Genomic DNA, 20,695 nt, shown 5'->3' with positions numbered 1-20,695 from the left:
TTTGTGATGATTTTTGTGATGGAGACAGAAAATCACTGAGATTTCAGTGAACGCTGATATTGGTAGTGGAACTGAGCGAGCGTTCAAAGGCTAGCGTCCCTGCAGCGGCTTTTAACACGAACTAAATTACCGTGCGTCCAAACTCCGTATAATTCCATCAAAAAGTGAGAGAGAGAGAAGAAAAAAGAAAGCTGTGGGTGAGAAGTGAACGCGGCGCGGCATCTTTTCATCCTGTCATTCTGGGCATTTAATGAACTGTTTGGAATGTGTCTCTCCAGAGAGTTTCAGATACGCGTCAGTGTTGCAGAGTGTTTATTCAGTGGGTGTAAAATGATAATACATGTCCAGATTTGGGGAAAAAAAAAAAAAAGGCTTCATCCCAGGCTCATTTGAATCACCTCAAGTTATAATCGCTTAAAGTTATTATCCCTTTTTTAAAGTTTCATAAAATCAAACCCTGTTTTACATCGTATTTAATGTATTTCTTTTATTGAGTATCATGAAAAGCCCTTTATGAATAAAATTAAATAATATTATTATTACTTATTGTCTGTTCAGTCTAGCATCATTTCATAACCACCTCTCTATATAATACTTTTCATTGTTAGTGGCAGAGTCGGCCATTTCTATGCTGGATTCACAGAAACAATCCAGCGTTACTTTCAGTCATTTCTTTCTTTCTTGGCTATTTTTTCCAATTTGTTGGTTTGTCCCTGACCCCTAAATTCCCCCAGATCCGTCTCCGCTCTGCCACGGCAGTCAGAAAAAAAAATCTGTAGAAAGAGACAAATCCAACCATTTTCTTTTGTTTATAACACATTTGTATAACCGCGTTCGCTCCTGATTCTGTAATCATAATGCAAACTACGACTACGTACGACTAACATACGATCGGCTGGCTCTCAGTCCTCTTCACCACTCTGATAACAGTGAACAACACAGCGACTGGTCTGTGAGAACGAACGAGAGAGAAGTAAAACGTGGAATCAGGTCAGTTTGTTCGCGTTAAAGAGTCATTCCTTTGAACTGATTCATTCGAGACCAACACATCACTTACAAACTCTTCCCTTGTGCTCTGAGCTCCAAGCCCGGACAGCTAGCGGCATCGCTAACCGAGCTAACAGCAGTAGTTAGCGGTTACTCTGGTGTTTTGTTTCCCCAAATTTGTTGGGAGTGTGAATGAAACAAGTGGCCGTCGTCTTACACATTAGCAGCGGCTTTAACAACAGGTGTGATCGCTGTGTGGAATGTGAACAGTGACGCGGGTGTTTATTCAAATCACTGGCTGTGATATGAAAACATGTTCAAATTAAAAAGGCTTTCAACTATAAACGGGATCCGAGCGGAATAAAACACCCCTGGCTCCTCGGGGGAGCGTTTCAAGATGGTTCACCTATCAGAGCTAAGAGGAGCACATGTTCCATGCAAATGTCACCTTGTGTGAGGAGAGCTACCCCCACCAACCCTCCCAAAAACAAACAACAGCTGCATATTCTATTCAAGAGCAGGGCAGCGGGGCATCCACACCAGCATAATATCACCGAGCGGGCCCCGGCTCCCTGCACGGGCCTGTCGAGCATGATGTACGTAGCGGACCGGTATCTCCCCCACCAGAGGCTCAGATTGTTTTGATATTTTTATTAACATGTCCTCAATCATAAATCACCCCGGGGGGAAGTGAGGCCGATCCCTCCTCTCAGCGCGGCATCAGATTACAGGTGGAAGACAAAGTTATCGGACACCTTGCCACGTGTCTTGCGTTTAAGCTACACTTTCTTCCTGTGTTTTTTTTTTTTTTTTTTTTTTAACCGCTCGTCGGGACTTAAACTCGGTTTACATTCAAAACATTCGAACGGAGCGGAATACAATATACATACTATTATGCAAAATGGTGCGTTTCCCATGTAGAGGCTGTTGGACTCGGCGGCAGCCCTTCTATCCTTCATCTCTTTTTATCAAAGCCGGAGACAAAGGCAAGTCGGACAGGCAGCAAGCACTTCTTGCAATGTCAGGATTTGATGTCATATCGCTTTAAATAACCCTCGGAGGGACATCATTTCGGTTATTGTGCGTCTTGTGATGTTATCTGCTCAAAAAGGGGGACGTATTAATGCATTGTTTAAGCACAATACTGCGTCCATTTGCATCACAATAGGACTCCACGCTCCTCCTCTGTTTTTTTTTTTGTTTTTTTGTTTGACTTCTCAGCAAGCCAACCGCTCAGTGCTCGCCCACCGCCACTGACGACACGACCCGGGCCAGGCAGCAGCAGCAGCAGCAGCAGCCGAGCTGTTCTGCAGCCACACACACATTTTCATGTCATTCCCAAGTTGCCAGTGTGCGCAAAACTGTCAGACTCCCTTAAAGGCTCTGGGTGCAATGTGTAATTCCTTTAACACGCGGCCACGCAGATATCCTTCTCATTGTTGTAATGGCCGTGCTCATGCCACCCTGCATCCCGCGAGCTCGCGCGAGGCAGCTGGTAATTCGTTTAATTTATGCAAGTCGACCCCGCAGTGGATCAGAGAGCGCGTTGTGTCGTGTCGGCCGGACACTCAGCAGTCTTCGTCCTTCAGAGGTGATCTCAGGGTCATTTGTGATTCTATCACAGGGCGGGAAAAACATCAGTCATGACTTCCTATCTGCAGCCAGCGGCTCAACAAACGTGGGGAGTCGGGAGAAGCGTCTGCGGCGCACAGAGCTGATGAATATTTCCAACTCCCACGTCTCGATTACAGTATTTTTTTCCGCCATCATCAGAACAGAGATTGCCTTTGTTTGTTCAGTATGTAAACACCATCTGCATTTTGTTTAATCTCCTCAACAGGTAGCCGACTCTAAAGCGGATCCCCCGTCACTCAACGACCCGGGACATTTGGCACTCTGACACGCTGATTCAAATCTGTGTGTGGGTGCTTCAAAGCAAAAATAAAATATATATATATCTTGTTCACATGTGGTCCGAAGCGCCAGGAGCGTGTTCAACTGGATCTCGGTCAGAGCCGAGCGGGAGGTTTATCTCTCCTGATGGATCTGGCCACTCATTATGAGGCGGACTCGTCTAATGAGCTCTGATCTCACAAAGGCATTGGCTGCGGTTCAATCTCATTTGAGTGTGAAGCATTAATAAGTTGAGTTGTGTGAGCGCCGGCGGTACAAAGTTTACTTGTTATACACTTTACATAGAAACAAAATCAATGCCGTGATGTTGGTATAATGTTGATCTGCTGAATCCAGTGATTATTATAATGAAAATGATGTGTTTAAAGGCAATCTCATCGCTTCTCATACCATTAAAGGCTGTTGTCAGTCAGAGTAAGTTAAAGGTCAACTGACAATCACTTTGAGTTATAACCCTTTATTTTTGATTTTCATAAAGTCAAACCCTGTTTTAGACAATTTATTGTCCGTTCAGCTGATCATTATTTAGTATTTATAGCTTCCTACAGAGCAGTTTTCATCATTAGTGGCGGGGTCCGTCATTTTCAGTGCTGGATTCACAAGAAAAAACGATGCAGCATGTTGTCCAGCGTTCATCCAACAACACACTGAATGTGTATGAAACCAATGTTAAGACAAAGTTAGCATCTTACTACAGCTACCGTGTTCATGGTCAATAAATCTGTCAGCTTTTTATGTGAGTGTAAGAATTTTGGATGGAAACATTCAAAATAGAATGTGGAGGAAAAACAGTTTAGATTTTATGATGTTAATATATTGTGTCGCAATGTTTAGCATGCTAGCCAGCTAGCCGCAACCTGTTCAATGGTTCAAAGCTCCTGTGCTAGCATCATAAATACTAACTCTACCCGTTAGCTGCATGGCTAACTGAGCTTACTTGCTAATGGCAGTTACAGCTGGGAGTAGTTAGTGGTTACACTCTGGTGATGTACTGCCGCCTGTTTGTTGGGAGTAAGAATTAAACAAGTGTGTTTAAACTACTGATTTATATTACAAAGGTTTTCAACAGGAGCAGCTAACTGAGCTAACGGCAGCTACAATAGTTACCCACCGTATCTGTGTCCAGTTCCTGCGTATTGCACCTTTAACACTGGTTCAGATCACGCCTTGTAATGTGAGCGGTGTTGTTTGTACGCTGGTAAGTTTGGCTCTGTGTTTCTTTTCAACCTTATGGAGCATTTTAGTGTTTTATAGCTCATTGTTTTGGTTAATGACACCCAACTAAACAGTTTTTGGGGGCTCAGCTTTATTGCTCTCACTAACCTCGTTTCCAGGAAAAGCAGGCGGTTATTTTCAGCAGAAAACAGAACAAGTCTGACAAACCCAAGTCAGGCACCACACAGCAGAAGTGAAGCGTTTGGTAAAGAGCTGGTGAGTTTAGATTTAACGGACTTAGATCTGTCAGATGGACACACACACACGCACACACTCACAAGGTGAATGCTAATGCTACTCTGTGTGCACGATGAGTAAACAGGTGACCGTCTGTCGAACATGTTCACTGTGACAACTATATAAAGATGATTATATGGCGAGGTTTCATTTACAAGAGGCCCCCCTCCAAAAAACAATTAATCAATAATTAGATTGCCCTGGATTAATTTTCTGTTAATTGACGAAACGATAAACTGACTTAATGGTTTCAGCTCTAATCTGTTCTCACGGTCGTGCAGCTTTACCGTCTATTGTCTGCCTGCCGCGCCGTCATATGATCTGCTTGTTTGACCCGATGATGAACAGCGACAACAATGAATCAGAACATAATGTGATGATGTGTTGATGGCGGTTGCATGTTCGTGTTATGGGCAGCTGTAGCTCAGGTGGGAGGTCATTAATCATAGGTGGGGAAGCGGCGGGACCCGATCCCCGGCTCGTCTCGTCTCGTCCACATTTCAAAGTGTCCTTGAGCAACATGCTGCACTGTTCCCTCCTGAAAAAAAACAACCAAAAAAAAACGTGCGTATGGGCGGAAAATGCTTTGCACACAAGCGGCGACAACGAGAAGAACAATACATGTGACACCTGGAGACGGAAAGCTGTTGCCATCAGACAGGAAGTTGAGGACATGATGTTAACCGGGATTCAGAGAGGCATTTTGTCTGGCGGGATCGTCGAGTAACCTTTCAGCGTGCCATTTGCAGCGATGCCCTGTCGGTGGGTGTAGATGTAAGAGGGCCCACTGGAGGGGTGCCCTCCCCACGTGCCCACCTGCCTCTCTTACCGCAGTCTGCCGTACCATGTGGAGCCCCAGATGTAGCCGGCACAATAATCCACACTCATACACTCATGAAAGTGTCCATCTGGCCCCGCGCGCACACATTAAGCCCCCGGAACCACACAGGCATGGGGACACTGGGACGCCTCTGCAGTCCTGTTGTTGTGGCATTTAGCAGATAGAGGCTGGAGTGAGATACTGCTCCACTTCTTCTTCTTCTTCTTCTTCTGAATCTCTCCTGTCCACAGAAAAAGGCCCCCGAGCCGAGGTGGGTGCACGTCTGAGAGTCACTTGGCTGTGACCGAGAGGTGAAACGGAGGAGGACTGAGCAGGATAAGCTTTGCAGAGCTCGCCGGTAGCCGAGCAGAGCCGAGCGAGGAGGATCTTTTTACATTAGCGGTGCCTCGGGCTCATGCAGATAACGGCGGAGCTCCTGCCTGGCAGGAGAGGCGCCGACATTACCGCCCTGCATCACAGCTGGCAGTGTTTATCCAATCAGAATAAAAGAGATCTTTTTTTTAATTCAGGGTTCTCTGTGCAGATCTGAAGGCAGACAGTCCTGACAATGACTCAGTACACACGAGATAGAGGCCGGCCTCACGTTTTATTTGTTTTTCACACAGTAATTGTTCAACAAAAGCATTCATTTGTTCAATATAATCATTTCATATACAAGTGAGTTTCCTATAGATTACATTCAAAGAGGAGAGATTTATTATGCAGAACATCATGAACACGATGAATTAAAGGAGGAACTCCTGTAAACAGTTGTATCCTGTCAACAGCACCAAGTTTTAAAAAAAAACAAAACAACCCAGATGATGTCATCGGGGCGATCAGGTGACGTCATCGGCATTATCTTGGCTATTGTTTTGCAGACGACCAATTAATAACAGAAGGCTCTGCGGCACGAACTCAGTGACACGAGCAAGAGTCTAACAAAAAAAAAAGGTGCTGTGAACAGTTGCATTATGGGAAATGTAGTTTTTACAGCTTTGACCCAGACTAGAAGGAAAACATGATATCTTGAGTGAGAGAGAAACTAAGTTACTGGTCAGGATAAGAATCAGGATTTGTGGGTCATGTATGATTGCACATAGAAGAAACTTGGTTTATAAAATACAACACAACATGTGAAGAGCCTTCAGCTAATCATGTCATGATGTCTGAACAATACTGCTTTTCTGTTTTGATTCCATGTAAAAAGGACAAAAACCAACCAAGCGATGACACTGAGAAGTTTTGTCAGACTGACGCACGACAGACTGACACACTGTGTTTGTGTTTGGTCTCTCAGAATAGAGGAGAATACGTCTTTATCGTCCGCCAGAGTGGAAAATTGTCTTTGGCTCGCAGAAGTATAAAAGCAGCATGAGACAGGGTAACTTAAAAAAACAAGTGAGAACAAATGTGGCAACACAGCACACAAGTAAAACTATATATATATATATATATATAAAACAACTCAGAATACTTTGGAGCAAGATTTTTTGGGGTTTGAAACACTGATTGCGTTGCTTTATCTCTCGTCCTGACGGGACGCAGCCTCATTATTTCGCCGGCAATGAGAAACCTGTAAGACGAACTTCTTCTCAAAGCTGCAGTTCACACGACCAAATCCTGAAGCCGAGCTGAATGTAAACACAACCTCAATCAGGGTTTTTGTGATCAGTTTATAAGACTGAAAACTGTTAAGGTACGATCAAGCTGTTGTATATTTAGAGAAGCTCGGGACCGTTGGCGATATCTGACACTTTCAACAGTTTCAACAAGTCGGCTGTCAGAATCACGAGGCTCTGTTGTGAAATCCTGCTTGGCACAGACCATCTTGACTTTGGTCTTATCGATATGATCTCCAAATTGCTATTATTGCACCACGCCCGAGGAGCATGTGTTTGAACCAAACAAAGGAAGATAGACGACTGGCTGGAACTCTTTCCAAGGTTTAACAAGGAGTCGTTCGGTCTGCGAGGACACGTGCCCTCAGTCCGGGTTTGTTGGCTTCAGTTGGGAAATACATTGATGCCCATTAGAAAAGACCTCACAGTTTTTGTCTCACAGAGCTTCATGTGAAAATTCGGGGATGCCTCATGACCTCGGAGTATAACACACATCACACACACACACACACACACACACACACACACACACACACACACACACACGACACTCAGTCACTTTGATTCTACCACGTAGCCGGCAGGTGGCTGAGGTGTTTGGTGATTAATGAACATGAAGCTGTGAAAACCTTTAACGGTTGTGTTACATTAAGTTGTTTTGGCATCACTGCCAGTATCACAAAAACTACTGACCGTGTTTAAACATCTTTGTTTTTGGCCTTCTTCTGTTGTGGTACCAGGAACTGCCAAAACAGTCGTCACCTGTTCAGGATCATTTGTCAGGTGCGGTGTGGATGAAGGGGGAGGTCTGGGAGTTTAGTGAGAAAAAAACCTTAATGAGTAGTTTAAAATGATGTAAAGATAAAGAATATATAAGAGCTTGAGGTCAGCGAGTTGACTGGCTGATTGTCGTCTCCTGCAGTAGGAGTGTTTCTGCTGATGTAAGCAGGAGGGTGCAGAGGCAGTTAATGCAGGTGAGCAGGCTGCAGAGGATAAAAGCTGCAGGGGTCCCAACTTAAAGGGGGCACAAAGAGTTTTTCCTCATTTCTAATTTGTTAGTTTGTTTTTCCCCTTTTTAAAGTTTCAAGTTTATTGTCTCTGACTGAAACCCTCCTCCTTCCAGGGTCCAAAGCACCAGCGCTAGTGGTTTAAACACCAACACATTATTCTGAGCCTCCAGTCCAGGCGGACCTGAGTTAAGCTAATAGGACCGCTAGCTGCACTGCTCGCTGAGCTAACAAGCTATAAAGCAGCTGCAGTTAGTGGTTATTGCCCCTGCTGTTTGTTTGAAATCGACAGGTGGTACCTCTGTATGTATGGCTTGACAGTTTTTGGGAATGTGCAGCGTACGATCCCCCTGAAGAATTTTGCTCCCAGTTTCTGACCAGTTGGCGCTAGCTTCACCCCGCGTCTCCAGTCTTTGTCCTAAGCTGAGCTAACCAGCCGCTGTGACAGTATTTTTAAACACACAGATATGAAAGTATTGTCAGTTTTCTCATCTCCCCCCATATGTCAGACATGCTGCTTTAACTACACTTTCACACACACTGTATTTGCCATGTGCAGCTTCTGTAGGAGCTAACACGTGAAAGTCATTAGTGAATATCTTACGGCCACATTTCTTTACACTGACGCGATGCGTGCTGCTGCCTTTGATCCCCGTCAAAAAACTACAGCGGACACTTAACTCAAAGCCGTTATCTGTACGAACACAATCCGCCGACGATCTGATGGTAATATAACACGAGGGCTACTTGTTAACACCCCGTCTATCCGTACAATAATGGTTTATGTTTTAAGAACAACAGCAGCGTCTCCCTGGGAAGCTTTACTCTCATTTGCGAAGCAGCAGTGGGACAGACGCTGCTCTCGCCCCCGTCACCGTCACCACTTCACAGGCTATTCAATTAGCGGGAGAAGCATGGGAGATGGAGCCATAATGGAGCTGATGAGATGCACAAGGACAGGTGACACTAATCAGAGCGGCGCCCCATTGTCTCTGTGTGGACATCATTAGGGAAAGAGAATGATCTTAGGCTTTTTTTCTCCCCCCCCCCTCTTTGCCCGAACACACTCATGCAAACTGCACGCACTCTCTTCCTTACAGCCACTTTGCAGTTTGCAGAGAATACAGTATATCGTCTGACTAAAGCAGGAGTGTGAGCGCGGAGGAAAACAAGAATATCTGACCCCTTGAAAATAGGTTTTAAAGTGCAAGAACTCTGCTGATATACTGATGCGATATCTTGAATGGCTGTTAGAAACATATCCAAATGATTTACTCTCAGATTCTGTAAACTCTCCTGTTAGTGGTTCAGAACAGGCTGAGACATCCACTCTGCAGCGCGCCCACTTTCCCTTTGTCCACTTGGTCGGGTGAGGCCGCGGACGAAGCGTGACCCGCCGCCGCTGCAACGGCCTCGGAGCTATCCCAGCGGCCGGGGCTCGCTCGGTCCTGTTCGGAGTCTCTGGGCCGGACTGTGAAGGAGATCTGCTCGGCCTGCTGGTACCGACTGCTGAGGTAGCTGCACAGACACCTGAGGAGAAAAAACAGGACAAACATGAGGAGAGGAAACTCAGGGACTCTGACTGGATTCATCCCACATGTTTCTGTCGTGGAGCTTCAGTTAGCTTCATTCACACTTTGACTCGTCTCAAATAAACCTCTAAGTGTTAAAAAAAACATCATCCTAATCTCATCATTAAGACCCACTTCTCCTATTAGCAGTCGTTAAAGTGTGTGGCTGAATCGACGGTGCTGCTGAGAGTGGAGACGCTGTGCGGTGGTTTGGGTTCCTATCACGCCGATGATTGAGATTGAGATTGACAGCTGAGTCCTGCTCGCCACCGAGCGGGTAGGTGTGCGGTCGGGACCTCGATACCACGTCTCCAGACTCCGGCTCCAAGTGACATCACCGGAGCAATATGGCAGCGCTCATATCTGGCCTAATTTTCGTACAGTGGGAGGAAGCGGAGACGCATCCTCCGTCTTCATATGTCGGCAGTCCAAACCAAGAACTGATGCCTTCATGCTGTCTTTGCCCCAGAGAGATACAACAAACATCTTTCTTTTCTAATCCAGGATGTGTGACAGGTGAGCAGGTGGATGTGGATGGTTGGGCAGGTAACCTCCATGTGGGCCTCCACCTAGTAGCGAGTCACAAATTTTATAGCTGCACATGTCGACTGCTGCCTATAAACAGAACCATGTGCACATCTACTGTCTGCATGTCAGTTTTGGAAAATATCAAAGCCTTAAAAGTGAAGAGTTCACCCACGAAGGAAAATCCAGTCATCATTTACTCAACGTACAAGTTTCTCAGTCACCAAAACATTTCTGGAGCTTCGCAGGGACTTTTATTTATTGAAAAAAACCCCTAATAATTAACCTAAATAATAATAATTAGCTCCTACAGCTAATTCGGCATCACCCAAATCTCACAAAGTCCAGAGACCCTGAATTTTTCTCTTTTTCTGCATGAGTGAGGAGAAGAGAGACATGGTTTACTGACCGAGCAGTATAATAGTCATTATTGTTAGAATAGAGGGCAATTAATCCCTTTTTAAATAAATATATATATCTTAATAAAAATATATCCTAACAGCAGCTCTCAGCTGAAATCTTCACTGTAGCTCTTACGCTAAAAGCTGATAACATCTTTTCAAATCTATTTGGGATCTTGGGGCGTTTCCGGAGAGTTGGGTTTTCCATCTACTTCAGTTGTTGAGGAGAAACGCTGCAGCGCTGCTTTATTCTGAAGCTCTAGAAATGTTTGCTGGACTACGAAACTTAACCAGACAAACTGACCTGAGCAGATAACGAGGGCTGTTCCTTTAAGGCTATTAGCATTCTTAAAGTGGCTCTGATGTGTATTTCTCTAATAGTAAAAATGGTTCCTCTCGGCTCTGCAGGTGTTTTAGTGTCTTTCGACATGCTAATTTGATGAATGTATTCATGTTATCAGTGTCTGATTATTGGCCCAGATGTTACACGGACCTTCACCTCGTCAGGCTGTGATCAGTGTTTGTTCTGAGGGATCTGACGTCGTGTACACAACTGTCAAAAAACAAGATGTTATAAAAGCCATATTGTCGACCTTTTTCTCTCACACGGGATAAAAATATGCACGTGCAGGACGAAGAGCTGTGTCAGTGCGCGCTAACTATCACAGCGCTGAGCTAGTTATTCTGAGTTATTCTATATGTGACCGATGTAGGAGCTAATCACGATGGCTCGACTCCGAGGTGGCCGGGCCGCCTCACACCGTATCATTTCCTACAATCAGCAGCCACTTATTATCACCTTTCAGTGCTGCCTGGCAAACTGACCCAGGACCAGAGGAATCAAGACAGGTGCTCATTATTCCCACCTGTACTTTACTAGCAAAGATAATAATGCATTTTAATTAAGCTCGATAACTCTTTTTAGAAAGTGTTTTTGGTGCAAAGTAAATTCTCCGGGCAGCCAGCAGAAAGGATCTCCTCTCCCGGCAGATTGACTGAACACATAACCTCAGTCCACATAGTAATTGGTTGCCGCGGCGAATCGATGCCTCAGATCAGAATTGAAGCATTCTGCTTGTTTACAACATCTATCATTTGTTCTTATCAAGTGTGATCAGAGCAATTTTCCCTTCCCTTAATATAGGTTTGATGGGACAGAGAAAAGCTCAATTCTCAGAGAATTGGAAAACACATTTCTTGTGCTTCGTGGTAACTAAACTGTCAACAGATAAGAGAGTCCATAGTATCAACTCCGGGGTAATTCATCTTACAATTGCGCCGCTGTGTTTTCCTCTCGGAGCAGCTTGGAAATATGCTTTGAGGGGCCTTTTGCTCAAATGTCAGCGCAAATGAAAGGGAAGAAGGCGAAAAATGTAAAGCAGGATGCAGAAAACTTGAGGCGCGGTGCTCTCTGCAGGCCCCCAGTTTCTCCAAACTTATGTGCAGCTGCTGCATCAACACACACACAAAAAAAAGGCACATTCGCACCCTCGTGTACACTTCTATCTGCAGCAGGGCGGTGAGCTAGCCGTCCTCCGGCAGCTCTGCAAACTGCTGCAGACAGTAGCGTGAGGTGAGAGAGCAGTGTAGGCCACTTTGTATCATGTCAGCACTAGCGGTTAGACGCCATCTCCACAGTGTCCCTTGTCACCAATCACATCCTTTTAAACCACCCAGGGAGCTCGACACCCCCCCAACACACACACACACACACACACACACACACACACACACACACACACATGCACACACACTCCCTTATCTGTCAATGCTGCTTAAATAATGTAATTAATGACTTAATTAACATTTCCATAATCTATTTTAATAAATCTAACACGGCATAATGAGAGTTTCTAACCTCCAGGCAATGGCATATAAAAATTCACAGTGCAGGGCTGCATGGTCAGGGCGCCGTCGCTGCACCCCGACTCTCGCCATGACAGTAACGGAAGGAGAGGCTGCATATTGTGTGACAGGCCTCTGAAAGGCAGCTCAAGCCTGACAAATGTCATGTGACTTTGTGAATGTGTCCAGTATCGGACCTGCAGCACGAGGAAGAGGAGGAGGAGGATGAAGAGGGGAAACAAAAAAAAAATCATATTCTGGAGGTTTGAAATGTTAAATGAAGCCGGAGAGTTTGTTGAGAAGGAATGAATGAAACAGTGTCGAGCGTGAACACAATTCAACAATTCACAATTTAATTTTTTTTTTTTTTTGCACCTCAGCCAACGTCTGCTGTGTTCTCTACGACACCATCAGGTATAAATCTGCCTTCATTCAATAGTTTCTTTGTTTTTACAAATGCCATGAAGCTCATTGGTTCTAATGCAAGTCAATCGTCAAAACTGGGTCACACGTTAAGTTTCATTTTTTAAAAAAGGGTCTGAACAGAAGGCGATAATGTGTTTGTGAGGGACTACTTTCAGCAGCGGATTAATACACAACGCTACTGTCTTCCGGCAACAACTATCTGCGTAATATCTCACATGACTTTACTGGCTTTTGATTTTAGTTTGTTTCTTATATGAGGCTCCTTTTTCAACTTCAAGGTCAATATTGTTTCTCAGTAACGACAAAACTACAAATTATCCATGCATTTATATGGAACTGAACTTTAGGAGTGTTTCACCTTAACTGTCGGATTCAGAGATCAACTTTTCACCGGCAGGATGGATGAAGGAGCGTAACAAGCTACTGCTAACGTGAGTTGTTCAAAAACTTTTGTTTTAGTAAACTCTGTGTACACACACAATGTTCTCAGTGCTGGTGTTCATGTGTGGAGACCCTGGTGATGCTACCAGCAAAGTTTCATGTTCTGTCGAGTCTTCTTGCTGTTTTAAAAATAGAGATTTTGACGTTATCGTAAAAGTGCCCGTAGCACTCCAAATACTCACAAATACATTAAATCTTTAAAGTGCCTCTTTTGTTGTAATTATGCTTTTACACGAAGGTTTGACTCATATACATTCACAAAAAAAGCCTAGGTTGCATTTTGGGGAGTTTTGCTTTGACACAAAAGGAAATGTGAAGCTCGTATCATACTTTGCATTTTACTTTGTTGTGTTTTTGTACAGCTGCCTCTTTGGCCGTGTCGCTGTTGTAAAACAGATTTTGACTTCAGTGGGACTTAAAGATGGACAACAAAAGTTCATTGACAACATTTTATATCCAACACACTATTCACTCTCAGTGACTGAAATATAATTCCGATGTTTTTGTGGTTGTTTTTTTTTTTTACGGCAGCACTTGAGCCCTAGAAAAATCCTCCAATAGAGAAAAGGTCAGCAGTGACTTGACACGTCAGATTAACATTTAACCCAAAGTCACGATCTCGCCCCAACATTACCCAGAGTGCTGCTGTTGCCCAAACCTGACCACAGCACCTCCCCGCAGCTCCGACACACACACTGCTTCCCTCAGACAGACGTCGTATCTGAGCAGCGATTATGTTGTCACCATAATGAAATCATTAACACAACACTGATGTGTTTTTAATGGACACACAATGGAGCTCTGCGGCGCAGAGGGAACAAGATGTATGTGACTGCGGCTACACAGACGACAATTGTTAATAAGATCAGTTAATAGTTTGGTTTTAGTCTCTTCGTGGTCTTTGTTGACAATCAGAACTTCCTCTTTCTCAACAGGCACATTCGACGCAGAACGAGTGTTATACTAATGTTGCACTAATGTTTTAGCAGCTGTACACTCTAAACGTGCCTTTAATGATCAAATCTGACCATCTAATTGTTTAAATTGGTTACGATGAGGCTCCACCACCCCCTCCTGCTAATAACGAGTATCAGTGCATGTCACCATTTCATCAAGAGTCAGCGTCAGCGAACGCAACATGAACCCAACAACAATAAAAGGTCACTCTGAGCCGCTTCCTTGTTTATCTTTATCTCGTCCCCCTGTTGCAGCGGCTGGCAGGCCCGCGTGCCGGGTGAGAGACGAGGGGGTTTTGCTCCTCAGAAGGACTTCCACCCCTCGGGGGTTTGAAGCGTGACTGAGATGCACCCTGACAGGGGGCAGCAGGAGGCTGGCACATCCCAGGCAGCACTAGCACCATTGGGGGCACGGGTCTGCGAGGCCTCACCGAGCCTAATAAGGGCACCCACCAACCCCCCTATTGTACCGGCAATAATGCGAGCGCCGGTCGACAAAGAAACCTGTTTGGTGCCGTGGGATACCTTCACTGTCCCAGGAAGACAGAGATCCAGACAGATATGGTTTCACTGGATTTATTTAAGATTTGAGGCAACACGTGAAGTTGATTTTAGACGATCCTCGAGCATTAACGGAGCGTTAGCAGTTTCAACAGCGTTAGCACGACAACACGTTTTCAAGCCGCTTTCAAACCCGAAGCAATGAACAAATACCTGCAGCCGAGATTCTGCCAAGAATGCAGCCCCGTCTGAGGCCGAGGCTGCCGAATGTGTTGTAAACAAACCGATTTCCTGTCATAAAATTACAGCTCATTACTAGCGCGGATAAGGGCTCCAACGACATAATGATGCAGAAGCACATTACCAGCGCAACCGCATTTATTAATTACCAGTTCACTAGCCGCATTCCTTGCAAATGTGGTTAATGGGGGAAAAAAAAAAAACAAAAACAAAAAAAAAACACAAAGTTACGAGCCTTGTTGAGTTAATTACAAACAGCCTCTCTTATTTTAGTTAAGACAAATACTGGAGGAGGGACAGATGTAGAACACAAAGTTTTAATTTTGCTACTGGCAAGGAAAGCTGTTGAGGGTGATTGGAGGGTTACATCACTTCTGCCATGTTTTACAGTGAATTTAATTAAGCAGGCGGGAGTTTGTCTAAATCCATCATTCAGTTGATGAAGGTCAGTCGGTAAAGTCACATTTAAAAATGTTAATTTACTCTCAAACATACAGTTATTTATCTGTTTTTGAAGTACTCTGGTGTTTATTTATTTGATTTTATTTTCCTGCATCCTTGATTGAATGACGGCTTTAAGGCAATTACAGATTACAAAACCTGCGTTTGTAATCTGATTACAGTATCCGCCATATGCTGCTTTCTAATCACAGAGTAGATATTGTTTATGCCAGGAATCTAATGCATTATTTACAAGCTCAATGTTGATAAAAACAGACTGTTCATTTACTAATGGTTTACAGTACCGCAGGCATCGGTCCAATTAGCAATATCAAAATGGGAAAAACTGAAAACAAGAGAGGTGGGGGAGGCGTCGGGGGTGTCGGGGGTCGGACAGCGGCGTGTTTTTCAGAGATTAATATGTCAATGACATGGACGCTCACTGCTTCTTGCTGTGAAAGTCACATAACAACGAAACCCTACTTGGAAATGTTGTTTGTATTTGGTGTGCAGAGACCGTAATCATCATGTGACTCATTAATATTCTGACCCACTGAAGCCGCTTGAAATCTAAAAAAAGATGTGAGAGTTAAACAAATAAAACACCCACTTGATCAGCAGGATCTCTGTCAGCACGCCGAAAGAGGCCGCGGCCAGTTGAAAGGTGCCGGGAGGAGGAGGGTTGGTGAAGGCGGTCATCATGCGGTGAACAACGTACGGCACCAGGCCCAGCAGAACCAGCGCAGCGAACAGCACCAGCCACGTCTGCCACCGGAAGCTCACCGTCCACCAGGGAGAGCTTCTCTGGAGCTGGTACTGGACCGGAGGAAGAAGGAAAGAAAGTCTCATGACTTCACTGGAAAAAACACTTTACAGTTCTTTACAGCAGCGGCGCTAACACTGTGACTGAAGAGTTGTCAGGAGGTTGATCCATCGCTTTGGTGAAGAGATCTAGAATTAGATACATTACAGCTGTTGATACATTTCTGCTTAGTTTAGCTTAGTTAGCAAACATTATCCTAGCTAACACTAGCTAGCTAACGTTAAGGCAGTACAGTAGCAGTACAGTATTTCCCAGAAATCAGCCATTTTTACTTTTTTTCCCCCCCCCACAAACTGGCAACAACCAAGACCCTTGACCATTGTTTAGAAGCTGGAACCAATTTTCTTTCTTACGTTCTGCATTTTGACATGGAGATTAACAAGACAATCCTTTTGGACCTGACAAAATGTTTGAAATTCACAATCATAATGTTGTTTTAAAGAAAAAGATACTTTCATTCTGCACCTTTCTACGAGCTCTGCAGACATACTGGATTTTTTTTGTTGTAAATTTGACCTTTAATACTTAGATTAATTACCAAAATAAATGTCAAAACTAATGACATTCTCATTTGCCCAAACCTCAACTCTGTTCAGTGCTAATAGTCTTAACTAACATGGTGGCCATGGCAAACATTACCTGCCAAACATGGGCCTTTTAACAATGGCATTGTGAGCATGTTAGCATGTTAATATTAAGATTTAGTTCAACCTAAATGGCTCTAGAGTCCTTGGTTGCTAATCTTTAGCCTGACATCCTGTTAGCCTGTGTCTAATTAGCAAGGTAGGTGTTTCTGTGTCGAAGTTATGGGTTGTTACTTCTATAAACTGGCTGACAACAATCTGTACGGCTCTGAACATGTCATCAAGACGTGTGGTTTTATTATCTGGCGTTGGTTTTAGCTGTTGTCGCTCCAGGTAGCTAGCTATGTGAGAAGATGACTAATCATTCCTGATCAAGTTCTGATGGGCAGATTTCTCTCCAGCTGGCTGAAACAACCATTGACGAGCACAACAACACCTGATCTATTTGAATCACTGGGCGAGCGAGTGCGATGTGAGCTGCTATTTAAAGGTTTGGAACCAGGAAATGTCTTCCTCTCGTCAAAAGTCTAAAGAAGCCTAATTAATGTCCAACTTTGTCTAATGAAACACAGGCTTCGATTTGTGGTCTAAATGTATTTGAGTCAAGAAACCCTAAACTTTTTTTTCCCCCTTCTTTAACCACAACATCACAAGATAATGTGCGCCGCCACATGACGACCCGCTCCGTTTGACACGTACCAGTGTTGTGGCCATCGGGTTTTTTAATTGTAGCGTCTGTTTTCAGCTTCAGTTCGTACCAAGCTGCACATTGGACACACTTATACTAATCCCGGTGTTTATATTTTGACCTCCGTACTGCAGAGAAAACAAGCCCCCGTTGTTGTAATAAACTCGATAATGCAACCTCACACCTGCTCTATACATGCGCTCTTTTGTTTGCCTCTTGGCTCGGCACTTCAGAGCACTTAGAACCGACGGGCGCGTACATAACAACACCGGAGCATGCATGCAGTCATCACGCCGGCACCCTAAATCCTCGCCAAACATCGCCTCGCTCTGGAGACGGACCAAAAATCACTCGGAGCGGCGTTTGATTAGCGTCTGGAATTCATCTGCAAATGCACACACTTGCCTCGCGCTCTTTCACGGCTGCTATTCATTAATTAGATTCTTTGTGCAACTGAGCCATCCTCGATGTTTAAGGTTACATCAGGCCCCCAGTAAGTGGCTGCCTGATAACAGAACGCATCCATCTTCATTACTCAGCCCTTTTTCTGTCCGGGCTTGCTCCTTCCACAAGTGAGCTATGTCAGGAGGTTCTAAGGAGCTGATGCATTTCATTGCGTTCGGATCCTGAACTTTTGCCTCCTCCTGATTTTAGTCGGTCTGATTAAATTACGGGGGCTGTGGTTTGCGCTCATATCGGGTTCTTTTTGTGGGCGAACAGTCGGTGCAGTCAAATGAAACCCAAACACCTTTTGGCTCTTTATAAATGCAGAGTAAGGCCTGTCAGATAAACATTACAGCCAAGTCATCTGTGGATCCCGTGTTAATGTCACATCCTGCGCGTCTCCTCGCTGGATCAAATGGGTTTGAGCCATTTTAGCCGTCCGAGACAGTTTTCAAATGAATCTGCAGGATGTTTAAAGCCGTAGATCAGGATCACAGTTGGGTTATTACATTTAAAAAGAAATCTATTGCAGTTACTTTGAAACATGGCGACTAATATTACAGAAAAGATGAAATTCTAAATTAGATTTCTATCAAATTAATTATCGAATTAATCGTGCTGGATATAATTCAAAAGCTAATGCTGATTTTATTTTATTTTTTTTGAATTTGCTTCTTCTGTGTTTCTACTCGTGCAAAGGAAAAAAAAAAAGATGAGCACTTAATTTGTTGGGGTTTTTTTGCCAAAGAAAGTCGAGATATTCAGATAAACAGGAACACGTGTTTTCAATCTGTCAGGAAATGTGAATGGATTCGAATCCCAAGGTAACAGCGGACTGAATGCGTCGCCGCACGCTGAAGGTTTGATTATCATTAGGACTTGATCACACAAGTTGAATGAAAGACACGAGATACGACGGTCAGTCCTCAAGGTTAAATCGAGCTGCTAGCGTCACATCTATCAGCTTTTTTAGCCGCATCAAGGCCGAAGCCAGTTTGAATCAGCTTGAAAGCACCTCGGTGTGTTTATTGTGTTTCCCCTAAGCCAAATTAACTATCTGTGAAGAGGCTGAATAAACTAATCATGAGGAGATGGACCATCACATCTGTCTGGTCTCCACGTGACTCTGCACGGAATGTAAGCAGGTTTTTGTTTTTTTTTGTATTTTTGGAGGCTAGAGATTCAGGAGGGAAAATAAGACACAATAGTCCATTTAAACCGTGATTAAAGACACAACGTGAGGATGTGAATCGCAGGCCTGGCAGAGCTACCTGCCCCCCCCCTCCTTTTTTTTCTTTTTGGTGAGGAACACTCTCATCAGAAAATTACATTTCCTCCGCACATCATTTCAAATTCAAATAACATGTGGGTTAATCCAAACACGAGACCGAGAGAGACGTAACGTCCAAAGTCAGCACACAATACATTAACCACTGCTTAAAAAATCACAGTGTGTTAATTACATCCTGATGTTTTATGACTGTGACCTTTAAACACTATAGGAATCAATCAATACAAGAGAGGTGGGGGGGAAGCAGCCCTATTGGGAATATTTAGATCCACAGATTCTGAAAGTAGGGCACTATTTATCCAAACACAATCATTATTAATAGCCGGACAAGTCAACCCAAATACATTTTCTGCATATTTTCCACATTACGCCCCTCTCTTTCTCCCTTCCAGAGGTGCAGCAGTGACACAGTGTCCAGCTCAGGAGATAATTAATTAACCAGAGCCGTCACACCGCCGGAGCAAAGAGGACGAAAGGCACAAACACAATGTCATCTCCGTAGAGTCGAGTTTGACCCGCCGTTAAAAAGACTGTCTCGTATTATCAAACACCAACGATAATGTTAAAGTCTCAGTGTGATGTTCTTAAATCTAATGCTGGAGCAAACTACAGAGAGGAAGGAATGATACGGTATCCCTGTATGGAAGAAGATGGAAGAAGACAAACACAGTGGCCACCGCTAACTGCAGCAGTTGCTAGCAGATAGCTGTAACTAGCTAGCTAATTAATGTTAGCTTTATTAGAGGTGCAGAAAATGAAGGTCTGGCTGACTTTTAAATGTTTTCAGCTGAATTGTTTATAATGATGAGAACCACAGGAAGAAAATAGTCTGAAAATGCTAACAAAGTGTTGGCAAAGAAGACTGCTAGCTAAAGCTAACAGGTCCCATTTTAGATGGAGGAAGTCAAACGCAGTGGCCGTTGCTAACTGGAAGTACAGCAGCAGCTAGCAGTTAGCGGTAACCAGCTAGCTAATTAATGTTAGCTCTGATAGCAGAGTAGAAAATGAAGGTCTGGCTGAGATTTAAATGTTTTCAGCTGACTTGTATAACAATGAGAACTATGGAAAATAAAAGTCTGGAGTATGACTTGGATGGCTACATACAAAAGATGCTAATGATGTGTTGTAATGAGGCAAAGAAGACTGCTAGCTGAAGCTAACAGATTCCCCGGGTAAAAAATCAGCCCGCAGATTAACATTCAACACAAACATTAGAGTTACGCTTTAGATTTTGTATTTCTGAAACAAACAAAAAAAAAATCAAAATCTAAGAACCAACAAATCAAAATAAAGAGCTCAACAAAGAGTCTTTGTCCTTTAAAATATGGTAGGAGACCCAAGCTAGCCAGCAAGGCCGGCTAAACCTGAGCAACTTTAAGAAAAACATTGTCAATCCATTCTTAAAATTTCTGCTTTTCCAGGCCTATTTTTGTTTTTTTGGAAAGATAGAAGGAATAAACCAGAAAGACCTTAAAGCTCGGCAGGTCAGCTACATCCAGCTGTATCTAGTTACGGCTACAAAGCTGTGATTAGTCATGGTTCAGTTTAGCTAACAGCTAATTCCAACTTCAGACATCATCACGCGGCGACGTCTGCACAGGTTTCATGCTCGAGGATGTGATCAATCACAGCATTGTGTCCTGTGCGTCAGGAGTCAGTGACAGTTACTGTACATGCCTTCAGCTATGTGACTTATAACACACATCTGACATGAGC

The 20,695-nt window shown here is 43.9% G+C and overlaps 1 protein-coding gene across 1 annotated transcript in view; it reads right to left on the bottom strand.

Annotated features, from left to right (window-relative positions):
* Positions 1-5,761: 5,761 nt before the first annotated feature.
* LOC119028583 overlaps positions 5,762-20,695 on the bottom strand; it is a 72,523-nt gene continuing 57,589 nt past the window's right edge. The window contains exons 4-5 of the mRNA XM_037114740.1: positions 15,760-15,965; positions 5,762-9,332 (exon numbers count right to left, since the gene is read on the bottom strand). Of these exons, the coding sequence (XP_036970635.1) occupies positions 9,110-9,332; positions 15,760-15,965 (429 nt within the window). The 3' untranslated portion in view covers positions 5,762-9,109. The remainder of the gene's footprint in view (positions 9,333-15,759; positions 15,966-20,695) is intronic.

The sequence above is a fragment of the Acanthopagrus latus genome, chromosome 11 (genome assembly GCF_904848185.1).
Source record: "Acanthopagrus latus isolate v.2019 chromosome 11, fAcaLat1.1, whole genome shotgun sequence".
In the NCBI taxonomy this organism is placed as follows: Eukaryota; Metazoa; Chordata; class Actinopteri; order Spariformes; family Sparidae; genus Acanthopagrus; species Acanthopagrus latus.
This window is presented reverse-complemented; position numbering and strand designations above follow the sequence as displayed.